At 34.6% G+C, this 25,354-nt stretch overlaps 2 protein-coding genes across 2 annotated transcripts in view; one reads left to right on the top strand and one right to left on the bottom strand.

The window, feature by feature from the left end:
- The window catches only part of LOC143183370 (alkaline phosphatase), a 367,206-nt gene that overhangs the window by 82,189 nt on the left and 259,663 nt on the right, over positions 1-25,354 (bottom strand). The window contains exon 3 of the mRNA XM_076384898.1: positions 15,084-15,258. Within this exon, the coding sequence (XP_076241013.1) occupies positions 15,084-15,258 (175 nt within the window). The remainder of the gene's footprint in view (positions 1-15,083; positions 15,259-25,354) is intronic.
- The window catches only part of LOC143180134 (caspase-1-like), a 58,056-nt gene continuing 51,931 nt past the window's right edge, over positions 19,230-25,354 (top strand). Inside the window, exon 1 of the mRNA XM_076379670.1 lies at positions 19,230-19,456. Coding sequence (XP_076235785.1) covers positions 19,230-19,456 — 227 coding nt within the window. The remainder of the gene's footprint in view (positions 19,457-25,354) is intronic.

Here is a 25,354-nt window from a genome sequence, read left to right on the forward strand (position 1 = left end):
ACTTCTGAAAATCAAAACTAAAGATGATTACTTAAAGAAGTTCATTTAAATTTTAACCAGTTTCCTATAGTTTTAACTCTACTTTTGAGGAAGGGCAACTTATTTTTACACAAACAGAGTGTAGAAATCAATAGATAGTGCAAACGGAATAAATGGCCATACAAATCTTGCCAAAGTCCCCTAAGTAAACTTAAGCAGCGTTAGCTTTCGTAGGATCTGTTACCCAGATAGCATACGACGTCTTGAAGACGTCTATTTTATGTTCATTTTATGCCTGAACGTCTTACGACATAATTTAGACGTCTTAAAAACATCCAAGAGCGTACATCTTAAAGACTTGCAAAGTTTACGTCTATAAAACGTCTTAAAGACACACTACTTTAACGTCCTAAAGACTTACGCCTTTGGACGTCTTAAAAATACAGCGGTGAACAAAAAGAAGTTTATAAAGTAAGCTGAGTGAAGAAACACACAAATGTTACGAAACAAAATTATTGAATATTCATTCTCTATAGAATATGAGCTTTCCCAGAATAGATAAATGTTATCAATATAAAGTAAAATATTTACTATTGAAGTTAGTGATAATCATGTATAAAAAGATCTATTTTAAATTTTCTTTTCTTCGTCACTATACATTAAAGTTAGGGAATTATTGTGCTCATTATTTTCCTACGCAAATTTACTCAGTCGAAAACAAAACAATCGCGATCCCCAAAAAGGAGAAAATGGTTTCCACGAACATCTACTGAAATGCACAGAAAATCAACGTAAGTGCGAAATAACAAACAAAAATCAGAGGATTATCGTATTCCATTATTTTCCTATGGAAATTTACCCAGGCGAAAACAAAACAGCCGCGATTTCCAAAAAGGAAAACCAACAGTCGAACGAGACATGTGATACGCGATACGACCATCAAGTTCCCGCACGGCGCAGTATTTTCTCTCTCGAATGAAAAAATAGAGATATCAAACGCAGTGGCACTTTAAAAGCGGCACTCCGCGACGCGATGGCGATAAGATAAAACGTAATTTACATATAAACACTGGCGGCCGAACGTCTGCATGCAAATTAAAATAAACGCGCGATGAAATTTCTTTAGGTGGAAGAATTCTGCCCGAGCTAACGTCGACGCGCCGAAACAAAGAGGGTTGCGTTCGCTTCGCAAAATGAAAGATCTTTCCGTGATTCATGCATTTCCGCGCAGGAAGCTCGGAACGAAACAATTTCGCAGCCTCGGCGCACGTTCAGATCCGAGATGATACATATTTCGGAGATTTGCTAGGGGGGGCAGTAAAGGATGAAAGAGGACCGTGAAGATGGAGGGAAGAGCTTCGACGAACCTGCTTCGACTTCCGGAAATGAGCTTTCTGTCCGCGCTTAACTTTGAATGCGCTGTCGTATCTTCCATCTGATTCTTGTTTCGAGCTCTGATTTTTGGGGCAAGATAATGAAAAACAATATCCTAATAACATTAGGTTTTATTTTCTAGAAATGATGGGGAGTAAAATATGTTAATGTTATTAGGAATACTTGATGCGGATGACGTGCACGTATACTGCTCCTCTGAGATGATGAGCCCTGGCAACGATACAGATCTATTGGTTTCGGGGCTCTTCTCGTCAGAGGAGTACGGTATGTGTCAGGGATTTGCTATCCAATGGGGAATGTCGTGAATGTCCACGTCACGCATTCCATTTTTTTTTAATACGAACTTTTTTGTTTAGAACTATGTGAAACATTAAAGTCAACAGAAACGATTATGTTAAATGGTATAAAGAAGTTTACCAAAAAAATTGGTTTCTGTTATCAGTGACATCCATTGATTTTTAATGAGGCATTGAATGTGTTATGTGTTGATTTTATATTGAGATAAATAGAAAATGTTAATCATACAGATGTACAAATAATATAAGAAATTTATTGTATCTTGATCTATTTTTTGATTTATTTTTATTTTAGAAATTATAGTAGGACGTCGGTTATACGAATTAACAGTAACTGTAAAATTTATGATCAATTTTCTTTTATCTTTGATAAACTATTATTAATATAAGTGGTAGTTCGAGGTTTAATTAAGAACCTTGTATATGTTCATCGTTATTACTTCAAACACACAAAATTGTTAATAACAAAGATCGAGGAAAATCCATTTGGGATAATCGATGCTTTACTGTACACCGTTTTCGACTGTACCACGATTTTCCAAATAGGTATTTCTTTATCATGATCCTTATACTCAGTATAGAAGATTTACATTACAGTTAATGAATTCCTTGTAAATCATATGTATATGCTTGTCACACCTAACATAGAAACTATAGTTAGTGTACATGTTGTCACCACACGAACTAACAGTTGAAATAAAAAATAAATATTACAAAAATATTGAGAAGTCTTGTTAGCAACAATATTTACTTGTAAATTTGTAAACACAATATGTATGTTCGAGTTTGTTTATAAAACAGTAAAGCTTCAATGCATTTCGTGGAATTAAATTTTTCTCCATATTTTTTGAAACTTCGAGTAAATATTACATACAGTATTACAAAAAATGTGAAACATTTTCACAAGTAGCGGTAGTAAATGTTAAAATAATTAAAATAACGTGGAATAACGATTGTTTTTCTGTTTTTGCTTTTTTTAATCTCCAAAATATTTCATTCTGAAATATTGATTGTTGACATCAATTTGTAACTATCGATTGGCCCTTGCGAACCATTGATTGATCAGTAAATGGCTTTTTCCCCGAGATTCAAAGACTGAAGGTTTAAACTTGTGCAGCACATGTTACAGGTTATATGTATGTTCGTTTTTGACAAACACTGTTAAATTGAAAAAAGAATACTCAACAAAGAAAAGAGTCATAAAAGGGCAAAGTAGTGAGGAAGGGAGATGAACGGGAGATGGGAAATCGTGAACTTTGGCCATTGTTTTGATATACGTAAGTACTAGGTATCGATTCTGTGAAAGCGTCCAACACTTTTCGTAGCACTATACACATTGTGCACTTTAGCGTTATTTTAATAGATTTTTATTATACTAACCATTTTCTGCGCAGCATGAAGATATTCAATCTATACAATATAATGTAGTCTTTTAATATGAACAATTCATTTCACTTTGAAATTGAAAGAAAACGTATTCTAGCAGAATAGTTATTCGCTGGATTGAAATCTTGAAAAATATACCTATCGTTTAAAATCATCTGGTTGTGTTTGATAAAATTTTCGTTTATTTATTATCTAGTATGTAGTTTTCAAACTATAACTTGACTCAGTGCCAAAGATCATCCTGTAGAATCAGACATGTCTACTTTTGCTATTAGTTTTCAAACACTCTGTATATGCATACATGTATTAAGGGAGTAATTCTATATGCAAAAATAAGAGAAAACCAAAGAATGTCGAAATTGCATTTGAGGCTTCGTTTTTATGTTATTAATTGTTGAGAACACGACTAAAATATGTACAAAATGTGTCTGACTTGAGAACCCATTCTACTGATATCGCTGCATCTAATCTGGCTTTTTTCCTAACTCGATATCGCACGACAAAATGCATCCGACACAATTTTTCACAATTAATAATTCAGAAACGAAGCTTTAACCGTGATTTGGTCATTCTTAATTTTTGTCCTATATTAGCATGTAGAATAATTTCTTAAAATTCCTGTTTTTGAACATAGCAGTAAAGTCCAAAACAAAAAATTGGTGGATATTGACTTTGCATTATTCTAACAGGTTCCTATAGATATTTACGTAAATATTCCAAGCAAAATTAGTATAACAACGACATAATAATATTACGCACACTCAAATCAAGCACACTATTCAACCATAATATTCCCGATAGAAAAGTGTATTAATCTCGCAGAGTTGCAAGAGGAGGCGTTAAACATAGTCCCATATCCCTATTTTACTTTGCTCGTCAGTGTCTCGGCTACAAAATGTCTCAGCGATAAAGCTCAAGCGTTAGTACACTTTCGCTCCAAGCTCACATCTCATTTATAGTCAGAAGACGTATCTAGGCTTTCCATTAAGCTGCCTTTCGTCGGTGTTTTTGCCTCCTCGCGTCCTCTTTTCGAGAGCTCCTTCTCCTTCGAGCACCGTGTGGGACAATCAGACGAGTGGAGGACGCTTCTTCTACCGAGGATGAAAGCAACAGGAGAGAAAAAAGCGCGGGATAAGGCTGAGGTACTTCAGGGAGCGCGAACGAGAAAGCCAGAAACTGGAAGGGTGTAGCAAAAATTTCGGTGGCTCGCTGCTCGCGGGATTGAATTTCGCCTGCGAAATTCCCGTCGTAATATCTGCGAAATTCAAATACCTTCGTCGACTTGTGACGATCGTTCGTCCGACGTCGACGTGACTACGATGATGCGAATGAATTATTGATCAGAGAGGCAGAGGAGTTAGTCATCGTTCATTGGATAAAGTTTATTCGCCGATCGTCTTCGTCAACTGGAACTCGACAGATGAATTTGCAAATTTTAGATCCCGCCACGGATAGATGGAGGGCTAAATCCGTCCGAGCGATGCGAAACTTCTGCTGGAAATCCTCGGTTGGGTTGGTCCGCGGCGCGGACCAGAGCTGTGACCCAGATCAATATTCTCTTTAACGAATGCATAACCGATTCAATTAATTTCCTGGTAATTATTTGTCAGGGTTCCATCGATCTTGACCGTTGAGAAAAACGACATTGATGAAGATGCTCGGGGGTATGATGAATGCTGAGGGATCGAGGAAATGTAGATTCTATGCTAATTCTTAAACGAGCTTATTTTGTATGCGTGATTGTGTTCCACGTTGGTAAGACTTATTTTGAATATTTTTGAATATTTTTAGACGCCGTACTTCAAAAATTAGTCGTATGCTATTGTCTCATTTGTAGGATATTGAACTGAAAATGAAATCGTAGGAATGGTTTATGAAATACGAGATTTACGAGAAATAATATAAATATATGTAAATATGTGTAAATATTATCTGTCAGACATATTATTAAATATAATGTAGGTACTATATGACACGTGTTGCATAATTAATTGCGTAATTTATCATATTTCATCACCATAAAAATTCTTTCTCAAAATATAGGAAACTGTTGCAGCTTAATGAATTGTTTCATATTTTTTTTTTTATTTGAATTGTTGCATATGTATGGAAGTTATAATTATAACTATTAATAATTTTCCTAGTGCTAGTTACTATTTTTATTTAGTTAACGACTACTATTAAGCTCTGTATTTTATTATTATTATTAATTTTACAAATGATTTGAACAATTAGTTACTACGAGTTATAGTGAATTTTTATCTAAAGTTACTTTTTATTTTCTTAAATATAAATTGTTACATATTTTGCGATATCTTCTATAGACAATTATTGAATAGTACTAAAGATAAAATAAATTTTTTAAGAATTCATTCGACGTGCTACTTTCCATAATACAGAGGGTACAGTATTTTCTACACACGAATTATATTAAATTCTAAAGAGGAATAATGAATATATCGCATTAGTGGAAAGCTAAAAAGAGTAGAGAAGGAAGAGAAACAAATACACAACGCAGATTTAATTAACAATATAGTGATAAATACGGATAGATATGTGTGCTATTTAACTCTCCTTTTCCATTTTCTCAACGGTTATACGACTAAATTTTGCATTTGCAAATTTGCATACCTAAATATTGCACATTTATCCGCATTGCATACCTGTCCTTCACGTGTAAAACTTACTTTGACCTTATCAGCGCAGTGCTCTTTAGCTCCTCTACAATTTTCACTTCGCTTGGATGTGTCATTAGGCAGCAGCGTTTCTCTCGAAACTTTAACATTGCATTAAATCTTCTAGTCTGGTTAACTAGTAAGTACATCACCATGTTTACTGCTACTCACGTGTATCACGATTTTAACCTTCAGCGTTCGATTTTCGATGGCACGAAATTTTCGTCTTCAAAGTCAATTTTACCAGTTAGTATTTCTACAGTGGTTTTCAAAATGGTTTATTTTCTGGTACTTTCATGACAAATTGTTTGATTCTAATACATAAACTAGCGTTAGGCTTTATCAAAACACAAATATATGAGAATTGACTCAACTTCTGTTCTCGATATCGAGCAAACATGTTGAATATTAACGGCAAAAAGTTCGTGAAATGTACGGTGAATTTAACATAGTTGTTAGTAATGCAATATATTAATTCATATAATATTATTTGTAAGCATAATACTGTTGTAGTGTTGATAACAGAGGGATAATGTCTTTTATAGAGTTTAATGTTCAGTGTAAATACGTACATTTCTGAAATGCAACGTTTCGGAAGCTGGGATAATTCTACTTTCTATAAAATTCTTCTCCTTAGCATCCTTTAAGCAACATATCTGTGCATATACATGTAAGATAAGGACTTAAGGATATTTAACAAGGGTATTATGGATGCTTCCTAATTGTGCAACGTCTACAAGCCTGATGTGTTTGCCTCCTAGGTAGGCTCTAAAGGAGCGTTGCACAAGAGTTCTTCATCTCAGGAAACTAGCTTATGAATTACACATCCTTCTGCACTCTATGCTATCTAAAGTGTCATTTTCGAAAAGCTGATGCTTTTCAGCCAGATTCAAACTCTTAAGAAAAAAGTACGAGCAAATTATATGTGTATATTTGTATGTGACATCAACTGGAAGCACATCCTGCTTAATATAAACAGGTGATAACAACTGATGCTAGTCTTGCAAGAGATTGAAGTCCTCGTCTTCCAATATTTCTGTCACTTCATATGTCCTAGTGTCTCAACATGTTTATTTTACCATTTCATTAACTGTATCACCACATTATACATATTTCTGGACCAACCATACTGTACAATTTGTATTGATTAAATCTTGATTGTCTATACTGTCTTTCATTCAGGATTTCGATTATTCGGCGCATTAATAACAAAAGTACAGTAACATTGAGAATAACAATATTTAGAAAGTTATCATATTACGTATCAAGGTAATATGTGACTTTATAAAGGTATCATTAGTAGCTACATAATTGTTACACACGAGTAATGTCACATGCTTTTGGCAATGCCTTTGACGATGCTATGGCTCTATTCGCTAATAACTGAGAGTATTTTAGCTGCAGTGAATCTAACCAGAAATGTGCACTAGAAGTACAGGAATACTCGAGATTACGATGGGTTCGGGTCGGGTCAGAAATTTTTCCAACAGTTTGCAATACTCGGGTACCTGAAATTGGAATTAAGTAGGGTCAGAATCCTGAAAGTTTGAAACTCTACAAATGTGATACTCCTCCAATATGCTATATTGGATACTGTGGACTGTGAAACGTAAAACAGTACAACTGCTGTTCATTTATACATGCTAATAATGATGTACTATAAAAGGCAGTATAATTTGTAATTACGTTCCCATTTTGAACTGAGTTGAACTTAATCCAAACCTAATTCAAATCTAACCCAAATTTTAGCCAAATTTAAGTTAAATCCTAAACGAATACGTAATCGTTTACTATTAAATACAGGGTAGTAAAATTTGTTCAGTGTGTATCTTGGAAACTAAAATCGAATAGGAGTTATACAGGGTCACACTACTGTATTACCTGAATTTTCTTGTAAACGAACATTTGTTGGTATCGAGAGTATGTTCCCCTTTGGTGTACTCCTTTTGATAGGAAACAACTTTCGTTTGAAGCATTTTTCATACAACAAATAATTTTGCAAGAGAATTCAGATCATATAGTTGTGTGACTCACTCTGTACGTATAATATAAAATTACTTAGGGTATTGTCTTTAACAATATAGTATTTCAACACTAAAATCTCGATGGAACACACCATTACCTCTTGTCAAAAATACCATCGGGAAAGGAACCTGTACAAAATCAGCGGAGATCTCAGAGAAGCGACTAAAAATAAAAAATCATGTTCAAACGTTGTAAATTCTTGGAAATATGTTAAGCTATTGGACCTAATTTCAGTCTCCAAACCATGTACAGTAAGTCGTGGTTGCTAATGACTTGCAGGGGTTGATGCAACCTTAAAAATGAAAAAAGAAAGAACATAGTATCTCAGGACAATCAAAATCTATGAGGTGTTTCATCATTAAAGTCTTTAAAGTTCCAAAACAACTTGAACTACTAGGCTAACTTATTAGAGTCTGTCCCCAGTCTCCTTTTATAATCAAACATCTCACTTTAGCTGCGGCGGGGTATCGAACGTGATCGAACAAGCGAACAATAATTGTAAATTGACAAATTGCGTCGGTAAAGGGAGCAACACCCCGTGTTGGGCTGGGAAGTGAAGCGCGTCAACGGCAAACGGTAGGCGATTAATCAACCAGGCAATTCATCTTAATGATCGACCTAAGGCAGCTTGCGCTTTCACGCTTGCAACGTAGGCGTAGGCTAGGCGCACGAATGCGGCTGCGTGCGTCGCGTCGTGTTTATTACTGCTCTCGATGCACATCACCCTACAGTGTTGTTACACGTACCTATACATATAAACCTATTGTTTTCATAGTAGTCAACTAGCCCGAGGAATGCAAGTGGCTTTCAGCGAGTCATTTAGTGGGACGTTTGACTCGACTCAGCTTTGTCGATTGTTGATGTTTGAACAGGTTATCTGTCTTGGAATGAGACGACAGTTTTAGTTGCATGAATAACATTCATTTTTTCCGTTAGAAGCGTGCTACTGAGTACGATACTATTGAGCTAAATAGTAGGGAGAAGAAAGAAGAGAGAAAAGCACAATTATGCGAAAAATAATTTCTTCTTTTTTTAAACAGAACAATTTTGTTTAAAACTAAACAAAGTGTTAGTGTGATTTACAATTTCGTTTCTTATCAATATAAGGTACCTACATGCTTTTTAGTTTATTAGTAACATTATTGATGCGATTTCCTTCACTTTGTATTCAAAGATTGTAGCTTGAATTCAATTCTCATAGTGTATGTTTTGTTCAGGAATATATGTATGCATGTGTTGCTACATTGTTAATTGCACACAGTTACAAGGTGCTTCTTTTTTAAAACCGTAGGGGTTGGCTGTAAACTTTCTTTTAAATGTTTAGGATTCAGTGACGCTTGAAGGGGTATGGTATCACATAGTGAACTATGGGGAATACACGTGGGACCTAGACAAAACTTGTAGCTTTATTTTGACTTTTCAACGAGCTTCCATTCAACTGCAGTACCTCCTATTGTTCTCTTTAGAATCCTACGAATATTCTTCGTTTGTTAAAAGATTATTAGTTAGATCTGGGTTAGTTTTCTTATATTATAATTACTTATGTTAAATAAGTATGTATATCCTCGATATTATAAAATTGATCTGTGCGTGTAAAACAGCATACATATAATATGTATTCATATTAATTCTTTCAAAATCCTTAGTTATTAATATATTATTTTATACAGTGTCGGATAGCAATACGGTATTAATATCACTTTTTGACTCATAACTTCTTAAGAAACAATGGGAGATGAGCTCGAAAATACTTCATTAGTGTAGAGAATTAAATGACGAAGAATTTCTTTGGTGCACTTAGAGACGTTTAAAAACTTCTAAAGTTTAATCAAAAGGATATCCTCTATGATAGGATTTCTCAATAAGGGCTACATAATCCCTTAGGGGACCCACCACCGAATTTTTGGACTTACGCGAGGAAAAGAAAGATGGGGACAAGAAAAAAATGAGAATATGAAAAAAAGTACGAGGGAGAGGGGCTATGGATGTGGTCGATGGGCGAAAGTGAGTCACAAGCCCAAAAAGGTAGGAAAACCTTGCTGTATGACATGGGTTATAATATGATTCCATCACACATTTATATTGAACAATCATCTCATTTTTGAATAATTAGAAAAATTAGCTTAATTTTTACGCAATAAAGCTGGTAGGAGCAACCAAGAACAAACGTAACAATTTTGGTTTTGATTCTGTAACTTCTGAGTTTTATAGAATTTTTAAAAACAACAGTAAACTTATATTATTAAACAATGTAATGAAATAAAAAAAACTAGTAATCTATTACACCAAGCTTTTTAAACAAACCTTTTTCTAAAGTATGTAATTTATTACTTTCGTCCCCACCCCTAGGAACGAAAGTGACATGCGATTATATGCTGCAGGGACGATGATAACATTCTATTTAAGTTTACAAATTAAATTAAGCAATAGTAAAAATACTTTTATAAAAAGTATTTCTATTTATTCTGAAAGTATCAATAAATATAAATATAAACATAAACGTTTAAGAAGTCAGTTCAAGAGAATAATTCAACAAGTTAGCAAGAAGCTCAAAGTTATTAAATAGTTCCTAATGACTGTATTGAAAAACATTGACTATGCTGTTTGCATGATTCTTTTTTGCTAGTTTAGGGTATTATTGTTCCAAATTTCAAAATTGCTTATCTGTACAATTTAGGAAATGTGACTTAACAAGTTTTTCCTTTAATAAATGTTATTAAAATAACATATTCGACAAAGCAAGGAGCATAAAAGAAACTCACAAATTGCAATTGGGACAAAAGTAACACCTTGTTACTTTTATCCCTATTCGATAAAAATAACACCTTGTTACTTTTATCCCTACTCGACAAGAGTAACACCTTACTTTTATCCCTACCAGCGGTATTTCTCATAAACGTGTTCTACACGCTATTTAGTCTCACGTATAATCATAACTTTTATACCTACCTATAAGTTCAATATCTATTGAGTACAATACAGAAAAGGTCAAGAAATTTTATGAAGCTAGAGTAAAGGGATACATAAGTGAAACAGACGCTACAGGCTTACTTTTAATATACTGTTTGAATAAAACGTTAAAATACGAAGATCCGCTCATTATGTAGTGTTACTAAAAAGTAAGGTAGAAAAGCCAAGGAAATGACATACAAAGGTAGAAGCAGAAGATTATTAGTCGATTGGTATTTTTTTTATAACGTTTGTTACATTTATTCAGTGTTATACTTGTCTCTGGACTCTCCTATACAACACAGTCTCGATCAGAATGAAAAAAATGGCGCGTCAATAAATTAGCTTGTTGATTGACCTATCCACTTCGCCAGCATTTTCCGCAAATAAATTTCGCTCGTTGGCGGAACGTTACATCATTAAAACGCCCTGTCACGACGATGATTCACCGTGGCGGGAGTCAAAGGATCGTGAACGAGCGCGCGTCTATCGGAAATTGAAATCATTGAATAGTTCCGATGAAATCCTTCGTATACAGCGACGACACGGTGTAATAAAGCAGGAGATGAAGAGTCCTTATTTACGATCGCTTCCACGGCTTGAATAAACATTTCCATTGTACCAGCACTTCCTCTACCCTCCTCACCCCTCCATCTACTCTGCGCCTTGCATTCCTGTTTTCCAATTGAATTCAGTAGCGTTCATATGAGCGTATAGTCGCCCTGGCGTTCGGAAAATGGAAAATCAGAGAGCGATAAAAACGCTGTCCCATCTCGCTGGGTGACAGCAATTTGATCCAACACGATATAATGCAGCATCGCCACAATCGCCATCGCCCTCGCCCTCGTCACCTCATTCCAGGGGTATATTCCCTGTGCATCCGCGGCACAGAAATTCTGTTAATTGCTCGATACGTTTCTAATGATACCCTGTTATAACTGGGCTTTCCTCTCTACACGCTACAGCCTAGACCCGATATGCGATGATTTCGATAGATATCGAAATTGGAACCGAGGGCGGTAACTTAACCCGCAAGCTGCAAGAATTTCGATGAGGGCGTTGAAATAACTGTAGCTTCTCCATGTAATTGCGGTTGCGAATTTCGATTTTGCATCGGCTTGGAATCAAAGTAATTCTAATCCTTGCAATTTGGAAGAATCGTTCAGGGGTTAGGGTGGTATCGTGTTGCTGCAGGTAGTATGTATTTGTTTTACGAAACTTTTGGGCACGTCTGTTGGGAGTTTTGTTTGTGTTTGCCTTCTTGGTTTGATGAACAAGGGCAGTCTTGCCAGAACTGAGTGTTATCGAAGTAAACTTTGGTTGAAATAACTGATCAAATAGAATTCTTGTTTTATTTGTTATTTGTTCGGTTACTTTAACCTTATGCTAATGTTAATCTTATTTGAAAAACTGTTTCATTATTTGTTCCTTGTTTGAGTTCAAACTGTTATTACAAATGTTCAGTCTGGTGAGAATATTTATTGTCAATTTATAGGAAATAGTGAAGGTAGTAACAAACTTACAAGGAGCTAGTACTGTCTTATCTTATTAACGAACGTTTAAGGGATTCATCAGAGGTATGGTTAAACATTTTTAATAATAAATAATGACGATATATACTCACAGCAAATTAACATTTCAACATCAAATAAAGTAAAATGTAATTTAATTTAATTTAATTTAATTATTTTAATGAGGAAATCCCCATTACTGTACATAAAATAAACCATAAGAATGCAAAACATAAAACATAAAATATATAATATATTTCTCAAAATTTAATTGCAAAACTTTAGAAATTTTAGATAACTATTTTAATTAATTTAGAGCGAATTGTTTAAATAATTTCAAATGACAGTACTTTTAAGTGAAAAAGGCACAACGTTCTAACAGATATAAAACCTACTTTTTACGTTATTACTCTATACCAATATTTTTATTTAATTAGGAAGGTTGCATGTTTCCTCGATACTTGGTTTCCTTTATACCTTAGAAGTATAAACATACTTGCTGGTACTTCATCATTTTGTAACTCATTTCTTGGGTACTGAACACTGTCTGGTTATGTTCACACTTGGGAATTTAGTTTCTGCTCTACATAGGAAAGTGCACTTTATACTACATTTGAATTTTACGATCCTGTAACGCTAAGTTATTCTTGTAATACTATCACGGAAGTGCGCATTAACAATGTAATCACAATGTAAAATCTAAAGTAAACCTTCTCGCCGTTGATTCATATACTTTTGATATTATTTATTCACTTTCACAAAATTGGATCGTTCCGTGAATTATTCAAGAATTATAAAAGCTGTAAACGTAATAATCTATTCCTACACATATAACTTTAGTTTTCAATCTTTGATCAGAAATTAACCTGATTAAAATAAACTTCTTTATACTTCCAGTAACAATTTTAGTTCTTTAATCTTCTGTAAATAAAATTGATGTCTTATAAATTTCCAAATGCTTTCAAACTTTAAACTAAGGATGAGTTATTACCAATATTATCTATAAGTAAGATAGAAAAGATAATTCATTTACATGTACAATTTATAATCACTTTGAAGTTCGAAATTGCGGAGGTACATCATGAAAATTAATCGGATTGAATCAGTTTTTGTGAGCTGATGACATCAAAATGATGTTATGAATCATGCATGCGTACATAATACATTTAATTCCCTTTCTAATATTGAATGTGAAATTATGGACAAATGGTTAATATAAACAAGTATTAATCAATTTATTGCCTAAAATGGTTATAGAAATTACTTGAATATTATGTAATATTATGTAATATATTATTAAGCACTGATTAAGCATTTATTTAAACACTACAGGATTATAGAGATATTTGTTTCTAATAAACACCACTACGCTCATAATACTTGATATTCCATTTTTATATAAAAAAACTAATAATTTCTTACTCAGTTCTTGTTCGACTATTTTCATTTTGAATCCCAAAATATCAAATGACATGATCAATTGCTGCACAGCTTCATTTTTTACAGCAATACAAAATCTGGGAAATAAACTATAATTCGTACCAAATATCTTTACACAAAAGTATGCAAAGATAATTAGGTATTTAGATAACGTAGAATTTTTATATAAAGAATGATAAAACGTAAAACGTTTCCTGATTCCACGTGAAATTATCTATTATCATATTTGATGTTACTGCTATTATACTCATGGGCTTCCCGCTCTATTCCCAACTGTAACTCGTTTTGCTCACATTCAGCAAATTCAAGTAATACGTTTAGAGCACTGATTTAACTTTACGATGACAATTTATTAGCAGTAATGAAAGAACGATTTGGTACATTTTCATTAATTCAACCACGCTGCGGTGTGTTGATAGCATCGTTTATCATGTTTTCCTTGTTTCAATGTGCTCCGAAATCTGTTTAACGTCCTTAACTTTGATGTATATTGTGATACAAAGTTTATCTTATGATTCTATGAACAATGTATATGAATGTATGATAAATTTTGTTTCTTAGTTTGAGTTTTTATCTTTGCTAATAAGTTTTGGTTTTAGGTTTTCTTTGACTCTATTATAGATGAGTAGTTAGTGAATGCTTTCACTGAATTGAAAAACAAAATCAGATTTCTGAAAATAAATAATAATTATACGTTATATCTACATTTTGACTGCGCTTATATTTTTTGTGCTAAAAGTATTTGAATAGTTAGAATTACGATTGTACTGATTTTATAAATGATATTAATTTAATCCAAGAAAAATCGATTTTTTGAATTAAACAATTTTAACCTTTTCGTCTTTTAAATCAATGTGAACGAAATCTTACATATTTTGCAAAATATAAGAAAATATCTCTCATAGTTCTCCAAAAAGAACACTCAAATTTAGTCTTAAAACATACATATAGGCAGCCCCCAGCCCTCGGTTCGGATTCAGCTCTCCACTTCTTTTGATCCGATCCTAATCTATTTCAGATTCATGGTGGCAGAGAACATGAAGTAGCAACTTGTTTTAATCTATTTAATATTAAGTTGTTTTATTTAATAAGTTACTCTAGCCCTTGCCTCGCAGACAGAATGATAATTTGGCCCCCAAACTAGGAAAGGTTGCTCATGCTTGCCTTAAAATATTTGCTGATGCTGTTATATACACATGTAGGTACAAATGTCTCTGAACGCTGCATCAGCACTGAGGAAACATTAGATCTAAATTAACACTTACAGCTATCACGAAGCAACGTAGCCAGGGTTATAAACGAGTGGAAGGTAAGGGTTAATCGGTGTTTGTTGCGTTGGCAGTTATAGTTCAACGTACCCGGAGAAAATCAATTGTGCATAATCCTTAGCATTAGCTGTCGATGTCTATAGACTGCTATTTACTTACCCTGCTCTTGCGCCCAATTGATAAGGGACGGTACACGGGCATCAAAGCTGGAATAACAGTTCTCGAAACGTGCAGACGAGTCCAGGCCAACGGTCTCGTAATTGGTTTTAACACCGCAGAGCAGCGCTGTGGCACATGCCGAAGACTCTCCAACTTGGGCATCCATGTTGTACGTCTGAAACGAACGAAAGACAGAAGGGAACTTTAATTAGTTTGCAACATTAAGCAATATCGCACAGACGATACTTGTAACAAGTAGAATAACAATTTGGATCACGTGAAGTATTCAGTGTATTAATTGCCTGAGTGTCCGTAGCTTGAATGCTATCGAATTGGTTAGGACTGGGTTAAGATTGAAATTCTTCAACTAACTAAAGTTTAGGCATACTCTAGAGATTATAGTTGTATTTATTTTAGCGTTGTCAATAGTTATGAAACTGAACTCGAAGATCAATATCTGAAGAATGCAATCAGTGGTTCCTAATTAATTTTGAATGGAGACATTTGGTTCTCTTTACGTTTTGCATAGTTTCGATTTCACAGGACCTTAGACAATAATTGTGAGAAATTTTAAGAAATTATTCTACATGCAAAAGAAAACAAAAATGAAGAATAATGAAATAGCATTTGAACCTTCGATTGATAAAATACGTGTGTGATGCGTATTTTTAAATTATGATCAAGTTTGAAAAATTATTTAACAGAATTTTCTTAAGTAGAACTGTGGAACGATGCATGCTACATATATTGGATAGTGATATAGGAAAAATGCCAGTTTGTATGACGTAAGGAATATGTTACTGATTATCTGGGATTAAAGATAGACGCAAAGTAAATCTGAAACGTGACTGATTTGACTTATTCTACTGATATCACTGCACCTGGCCTGGTTAATGTATACTGTCAGTGGAATAAGAGTTCCCAAATCAGACAGGTTTCACGCGTATTTTAGGAATCGAAGTCTGGAACGCAATTTCACTCTTAATTTTCGTCTTATGGTGGCAAACAGAACATAAAATTTTAATTTCACGTTTATTGAAAATCAAAGTCCAGTTTTGAAAGAATTAGTTCAAGTTTATTTAAGACAAGATATATACTGCAACGTGAAATCAACAATATTATTCCCAAAGTACTTTTGTCACCTGCGCTGTTTCCCTATTACATTAGTGACATTTGTGTTTTATTTTCTTTTTATCGTCACAAGACGATAACATACAAATGTTATCACGATATTTGTATCGTTAATAATTGTACGTCCACTACTTGATTGGCAGGAGATTAAGTAGTAGTCACACAATGTTCCTTTATCTACCAATTCACTTGCGCATTATAATACAATCTATCTGTTGACATCAAACTCGCTCTAAAAACAGAGACAATACTAGGAGGACTATTCATCAAGGAAAAATATTTCCAGCTGTTGTAATGAAAAAAATTATCACTCTCTTTATATCACAAATTATACCACTCTCAACCAAAAATATACTTCATCAAATATGTTAAAAAGTGCGGTATATAAATGAACGAATGAATATGGAACCACGAAGGAATTCAGTTAGCTCGGAAATGGGCAGCATACGAGAAGCAATCTAAGGTGGTCAAACACTCGTTAATCACGTTTCGTCAAACGTGACTGTCCAAGCAACTTTCAACCGAGGGAATTTCTCAAACAGTAAGATCTACGGTCACTCAGGTGAGCTGTGACTCACAGAACAAACGGGTTCTCGCTATCAATCTTCTCACGAGTGAAACACCGGAGATAAACAACGCATGGGAGCACCTAAAGATAAATCGTCACGGCGCGTGTCACCTAACCGCGATGACGAAACAAAAGTTATTTTTATCGCGCGATGATGAGATTGTTCTGCAACCAGGGCTGGCTTTCCACCCTTTACGAGACTTTTCATAAATTATTTCAACCGCCACCGCGGGGACGCACTGTGTACTATGATAATCGGTCTTCCTTCGGTCACGACGCGAGCTGGCAGATGTGGGCGGGGGTGACGGTGAAATAAAGGTACCGGAAGTTCGGTGTACATAAATCTCGTTGGCATTATCCCCAGGCAGACTCAGTCGCGGAAAATGCTCCCGACTTCCGGCAGTTTTCTTATTATGCAAGAACCGTGCAAACCACTCGAGCCGCCGAGTGATCCGAATAATAACGCGCTATCATTTCGATTCAGCTGCTAGAGAGGGTGCGCGTTTTCGATAGCCAACAGTGCAAGAAACCGCATAAAGCGCACTCTGCATTATCATACAGTGATTGCAGTGTCTGTGCGTTCGATTAAATGGAGAGAATCGGTTAATTATGAGCTTGTGAGTGATAATGCCAGAGGTTGGTCGTCTGATTTCTCTAGCTTGGGAGGAATTTGCAGGAAAGTATGCAGATTATATTATTTCGAACGACCAGAGGTAGTTTCGAGGTACGAAGAATTCTAGTGTCTAATTTTAAATTGTATTTATTTTATTTTTTATAACTGTCTGGTTTTACGAGAAAAACGTGTAGCTGCACTTATATGGTTTTGAATCTACTCGTTGATATAAGTAAAGGATCATTAAATTTTGACGAAAAGTTGTCGATATATGAAATGCTGTAACTTTATGAAAAAATGTACAGGGTAGGAAATTTATTTTTACATCCCTGAATTGATTTTTCCCGGGGACCCTTTTATATTAGAGAATGGACTAAAAAACTGAAGTTGCTTTCTGTACTAAAAAGTTTTACAAACTCAAGTGACTTCATAGAGTTTATGCAACTTTCTCGTGATTCCTTTCACGTTGAATTTGCAGAGTAAAGCTTCTCTTTTACAACGTCCCTTAAAAAGCCAAGATATATTTTTTGTCGCCATTTTATCGTATTTTAAATGAAAAGTGTGCTACCGTCAATAAAGTAACTTAGAGTAATTAGAATCGAAATAATCACGTTTTGTTCATAAAATTGTTCTTCCTTCAAATATGTTTATATATTTACCGTAATTATTAATATGAATTTAAATTCACTAATTTATGCTACAAGAATAACATTTGTAAGTTGTATCCTACTTTTGGAAAAACTTATTTCTACGATACAGATGCAGGCGAAACATCAACCCAATTTCCTGGTTTTTCACGTAAACAGCTTATATCACTACCTGATACACGTAGGGATATTTTCTACTCCAATCTTTATTTTTAGTAAAAAAATTAGAATAACTGAAATCCAATCACAGTTGCTGCACTACTACATAGGTATTCTGCTGTGCACTTAGCATCCTCCATTTCTAAAATTCTGCATTTGATATGCATTGAACCGTATCTATCCGTAGCTGCTCGTTACCGCAAAGTTTTATTAAAACAGCTGTCTATTGCAAAAACTTTTCTCAGAGCCTCAGAAACCGGGTAATGAGAGAGATAAAAGTTTGCAACACATATCGTAACGAATGATTCATTTTTAGTGTCGAAAGACGACGTTAATGATACGTAGTTTGAACGTTTGAAGTACATACTATAAAGAGTTGTTTAGTTAAGTAATAAAACTCATTATATTATAGGTATTATACTTATATATTTTTGACATTTTTAATTATGTGCTCATGTGTGTAGACAGATCCTACTAGGAACCAAGAATTCTCATCAACAGATAAGGGAGAACATTGAAGGGAACATTCTAAAATCTAGATATCTAAATGATACGATAATTAGCAATAATTGAATTATATTTAAGTCTCTGTTATTAATGATAAATACTTAAAGTTTAAAGGAAACAGTGGCTGATGCATAGAATCACTTGCCTCACGTAGCTTCAACAAAAGTCTAGGACTCACGGACAATGATTATTATAGCAATCACTGCTCTTCATCAATATACAATAGCGATATGAATGCCAGGTTACAGAAGCGTATTTATCTGTATTGCACTTTCATTGTTCTTAATCTCCGTCATATTTTGATGTTTATAATCACTTCTCTAGTTTCCTCTCATCTGTTGCTGAACATTCTATAACTAACGTCACCTATTCACAGCGAATTCCATCGATAAGGAAGCTGTAGACGTATCATCGATAATAATTCCCCGCCATCCATTTGTCGAACACTGATAAGATAATGCCATATAAAATTGTACGTCTTCCTTGTTCGTAGATAGTCACCCGTGTCAGTGGTCGCAGACATGACAGACGCGCACTCTACGAAATACAAAAGGCACCTCGAAATGAGTGAAAAGCAGCAGCAACGAGAGGAGAAGAAGGGAGCGCAGGCAACGAAAGACGAAAGGCAACCGGGAAAGAATAAAGAGCAGCCCGCACAAAAGGAAATACCGCCAGTGGAGTCAAACGCTTCCTCATCGGACAAACCGACGCCGAGCACAGTGGACGCATGGCCGTTCAACAAACCAAAGTGAGTGACGTTTTACCATTTTGTTACAAGATCGATGGCCAGCTGAACGTTTTCCCGTGGCGCGATTATATTGAACGACGACAGGCGATTCTCGGAGAAAACGTTTTCTCCGTTCGCAGTTTCGTTGAGTAACAACACCAAACGGTCTGTCCTCGAAACACCGTGGAAAACTAAGGAAAGACGATAATTTAAACGTCAAGCGCGAGAACGAAAAAGGAGACGATCAGGTTTCACGTTTGGATGAAATTAATGTAATTTCGTTAGAAGACGTTAACGGCGCAATATAAATGGGTAAAGTGAAATTTTATATGAAGTAGAATCTCAATTATTATTCAAATTGATAATAATAGTCCAGTGGAATATAGATTTATATTTAAACTATGATCTAATAATAATATTCTGAAAATAGTAAACTTATTGGTCAGAAGGGTACTTTGAAACTGAGTCTCGTTTTAAGCCAGTTAGTAACAGGGGTAAATTGTATTTTAGCGCATCCTAAAATTATTAACTTTTTTTTATATTCTTCTAGTGTTCAACGAATTGAGACAAAAAATAATACTGTTAGCTGCAGGAGTTCATCTATTAAAAAGTTAGACACATGTAAACGTCAGTATTTTTGACGTAGTTGATAGATTATGACGACGTCACGTCAACTTGAACGAAGGGTGTTACTTCTCCTTAGTGAAATGGATAATTTAGGCAGATCGCCACGATCAGCGATGACATTAGGTTTGTTTTATTGCTAGCACAAAAGCGTTTGTAAAATTAGAAATAAATAGATAGTGTTTGTATAAAAAATCTAGCCTAAACGAATTCCACACAATTTTTACAAAAATTCTTACACCCTGTACAAGACTACTTCAAGAAATAGAAAATAAAAATAAATGAAGAAAAATCCAACCACATCGCATTCTCGTTAAAAAAAACCTCCACTTATAACTTTAAATAATATAAATGTACCTGAAATATCTACAGTAAAATACCTTGGAATGCATCTAGATACAAAGTTAACATGGAAACAGCACATACAAGAAAAAGAGCAAATAAAAACAAAAAGAAGGGAAATGTACTGGTTCATGAACAGACTTCATAAGTAAGTCCTGAAAACAAGCTTTTCATATACAAAATGATTGTCAAACCGATTTGAACATACGGTATACAGCTTTGGGGATTAGCAGCTAACAGCCACATAAAAAAGATTGAAACAATGCAATCTCAGATACAACGCACGTTTGTCAATGCTCCATGGTACATCTGTACCACGTACAGTAAACCTAGAAACTAAACAGTAAAAGAACAAATTGAAAGCTTCTCGAAAAGATACAAGGCCCAACTAAACAAATACCAAAACAATCTGGCAAACAACATATTTAAAACGAATATCACAAGAAGACTGTATAAAACACACCCAAACAACCTAACATCCTGACAACAGTGTAGCTTGTTCACACTCAGGTATAATCCATTGGAAGAGTACCTTCATGTTAATTTAATCAAAGTGATAGAGTAATTCACCTAATATTTGCTGAAACAAGTTGCACATTAACTGGGGGATAAAAAAGAATATGATACATCCTTCAGGCGACCCAGCATCCTATAACGACCCAGTGGGTCTAATTTGGCCCAGTGGACACAGGTAACCTAAACTAGACACGAAACGAAATGACCATGATACCGATCACACTTCGGCTTCCATTGATATATTTATCGATAGCACACACTTACACTGTGATCTTGACACGTAACTGATAAAACTAAGGTTCTGAGAATTGTTTACATATTCCTGTGCTCAGTCTATGGTTTGTTTATAGGCAGTAACTACAGAAACTACACTAATACGCTACAGTCATCAAGTTTTACATGTGCATATCTCTTCAACTACAGAATTTCTACAGCTAAAAGTGATATTTTAGCATTCAGCTCCTCGAATACTGTAAGAATACACAAAAAAGTCAATAATTTTGTGTGCACTGAAGTAAAATTCAGCCTTAAGTTAAGTTGATAATTTAAAAGAACGTATTATATTATACAATTGCGAATGTGTATTTTTCAGAAGAAATGTAGTGTGTTCCTGACTGAGATCTTTAACTGTAGTTTACTGTTTAACAAGTGTAACTAGTTCATACATCACTTCAAGTTCATTTTAACAATGAAATTGTTTTGTGTTTCCGTGTTTGAAGGTGCTTAAAATACTATGTACAAGAGGAATTTCACATGTCAATTTAATGCCATTAACGTTAGATAAGATCAGGATGATCAGAGATAACACGCGAAGCTATCTCCTCTTGTGACTGAGTCATAACAATGCTATCTCATTATATTCGGACACAGTATTTGTCTTCTCTGCATTGCTTATATACTAACAACGTGTTTAAGAAAATATTGGACACTTTTAAAAGATAAATTCTAGATATAAAGGCAAATTAGTTGTTTAGTTATTAGGCTGGTTTAAAAAGGAATCCTACTCCGCCAATAGTTTTCACAAGTTCAGATTTATATACCGCCACTCAACATCCATAAGCAGAACAGCTAATTGGAAATGAATAGCGAAACACCAACACCACAATAATATAGAATCCCTTTTCGTATTAAAATTGGTGTGCGAAAGTTATAATATAGTGTTCAATTTTAAATAAACATGACAATTATAAAAAGTGACTCTACGTATAAAAGAATCATGTAAAATTAACTTGATGTGTGGTATATAGCTACCGTCAGTATGTCATAGATAAAAGTGTCGCGCAATAAGTCATTGCCACTGCGTGTCAAACCTAAAGATGATTAGAATTATTAAAAATTTTTGAAATTAAAGAATCAGTTTATTACGATTAACATTACTACATCTTCTATTTCGTAACTTTTGGTAGTTCTGGTACAGCGCTCACTGTTTTTTACTTATTCTCCACCGGCCAGACAGCAGATTCTCTCTTTTTATTTAATCCTTTGCTGTTTCTATTAAAATCACTACCGCACGAGCGGAATAACTGTGTTTTCTTGTGAAGATTTAAATTTTAAATGCCCATCAGAATAACAATTGCCTTTTACTCGGAAAAATTATAATTCAAAAAGTGATAAAAATAAAATTGAAATAACATTCAGGCTGAGTGGATTTAAATTCTGAAAGTTTTGAAACGTTAGAGGAGAGAAAGGGATAAATACGTAGCAAAAAAATCTTAACATTTTTATATTATTTAAAATTATGTAAATAAAGCAGATTTTAAAGAGTAGATTATCGCAAATATGTAATTTAAACTCTACCAAAAACCAAATACATTTCTGATATCAATGTTACAACTAAACCTATACATATAGGTACTGCTACAAGCAAAATTTGTGTAAAGTATTGAATATTTGAAAACGTGAGCACACAAGTTTATTTTATTTAAATAAATATTTATTTATTTAAATAAAATAAACGAAGCATAAGTGACAATTTCATTCCGACAGACTACGACATTAAAAATTCAAAGAGGATCTTTCACAGCAATCAGGTGGGAACAGCATCGTCACCGTCCTGGAATTTAAATTTATGATATTAAAACTGTAAATCCCCGGTTGCAGAACCTTTTCTCCGAGCTCAAAGGAGACGTCATAATACAGTAATTCGTTTTTCAACCAACGAACACTTGTTTGGTAATGGACAACAGATACGCACCTTTACGACTAAATAGTTTAGGAGCACGCTGTGGTAGCCTTTGTCAATCGACCCTCGCCGTTAATGGCAGCGTGCGCAAATGCTTTTGTCAACGTGTCTATATTCATAAGAGAAGTCTTTTAGCCAGGAATACGGTATTTTGAGCCGCTTAAAAGGATGATCCATCTGCCTGGCAACATTTCGTGCCTCACAGAAATTCGACGCTTGGCTTCTTCTCTTTTCTCTTTTCCTTCGCTGGAAGTTTCAGCTGATACGTGTGCTTCCAACAGCGAGCAGACCGGCGTGTTCGCAAATTATTCAAAGTTACCTCGCTCTGAGATGTTTAACGCGGTTCGTTAACTTTTTCGACTCTCGCATTTAATAGTCGCTGACGCCGGCATGCACGGACGGACTTGTTGAAACGTCAGGAATCAGGATTACATTTTTTCGAGGATGAACAAGATAGAAATGTACAGATAAATTTATCCATAAGTGGCTTTATCTTTATCGTTATTACTTTTTATTTAAATAGACAAAGTTTGTGGAACTTCTTGCGAATTCAGTTATAGATCCTTCGATGAATACTTAGTGGGCGCAACTTTACTTCTACAAAGTAAATTACGAAAAAATTAGCAGTTTTATTAACATATAAGGAACTATATCTACATATATTTAAAGAATATGTATATTTGAAACTAGCTATACGAAAAATTACAACTAGAATTTTAAAATTTGTAGGAAGTATAGGGTTTTTCTTAAACATATTGATTTATGTTGTACATTAAATGTCCACTAAAAATATGGTTAATTTAATTTATATACTCATTTGAATCATCATTTTGAGTGCCATCTTTGGTATGATTTTGGTGTTTTGCATGCTATACTAGATGTCCAAATACTTCAAGACAGTAGTGAGTCATCGAAGATTGGCTTAAACGATAGCTGTGGTATTAAAAGAAGTATCAGGACTCTCAGGTTTTCGGCTCTTCAGTAAATGGGTAACATAAATCTACAGTCGGCTTTAATAATGAAACAGATAATATCAAAGAACGCGACAGTGGAGTCTCTAAATCTGCCTTTAATTAATGAATGAGCTAAAAGGATTCCGTTGCATTGGGGGTCGACAACCTTCGAAAGCCAATCACAGAATCACTAACCACGTTCGCGCGTAAAGTATTAGAGCCACTTTACTTCTTCCTCAGGCTGGAAGTAGCAGTAATCACGGTCAGCCCCGATTTCTTGGAGGAAGTTCGATCACTGCACATGCGCGTTTACACGAAGTTACGAGGGCAACTTGAACCCGCGATAAAACGACCAGGAACGTTACGAAAAGTTCCTTAGCACAGAAGTCCGATCTAACTTCAAATTAAATTGACCGTTAGATGATTCGATGGACGGTGTTCACATCCGCCATGAGAACAGACTGATTCTCTCCTCTAAGCAGGACTTTCCGTCCGTGGCGAAGATGTACGTGAGTGGAAACCGCGAAATAGCCTAATTCACTTTCTTCTGAAGGTTTTACCTTGCTTGTAAACGTCGTCTCGCCGTTTCACCGTTTAGCTGTGGCGTATTTCGAATGGAAATTCGACGTTGCATATTTTTTCATATTTTTAGGGTCACTGTTGCAGTGGAAAGCAAAACATAGTAAGAATAGGAAACGGTTGGTACCTAGAGTCACATATTTCTGTTTACATATACTGTACCTCTATGTTTTATAAACATTCTGTTCTTTTTTTATACTGTGCAGGAGGTCCTGCTGCTTTCTATACAAACTTTGCTCATGTGTTCTATAGATTAAGATAATGCTACGATGTTATGTGACAAGAAATCCGTAAATGTATCATGAAGAAGTTATAACAAAAATATGAAACGTGGAGAATATCATATTATTTCTCTTAGTTCAATACAGGGCAAGGTAAGATACTCCTATCTGATGTTTATGTTGTTTGTTGATATTGTTGTTAGAGAGGTGGCCAGAAATTGCGCGTGTTGCATACAAAATTGGCTTAATGGACATTACTTTCAGCAGTGGATTGGATAGAGATCTCTTGGATCATCTAACTTTATATCTTTAACCCTTGGCGATCTGTAACACTGTATCCAGTCACACTGTATCCAGTCACGCTCGATCTTATGATCGCAAGAGGTTAAAATTATATTTCTAGGGCATTTTAAAAGAAAAGCTTTATAATATAATAATATCTTCTCGAAATAAATCAATTGCGAGAGTCAATATCGCATGTGAAAAAATTAGTCAATGTTAG

Source organism: Calliopsis andreniformis, chromosome 1 (assembly GCF_051401765.1).
Source record: "Calliopsis andreniformis isolate RMS-2024a chromosome 1, iyCalAndr_principal, whole genome shotgun sequence".
Classification (NCBI taxonomy): domain Eukaryota; kingdom Metazoa; phylum Arthropoda; class Insecta; order Hymenoptera; family Andrenidae; genus Calliopsis; species Calliopsis andreniformis.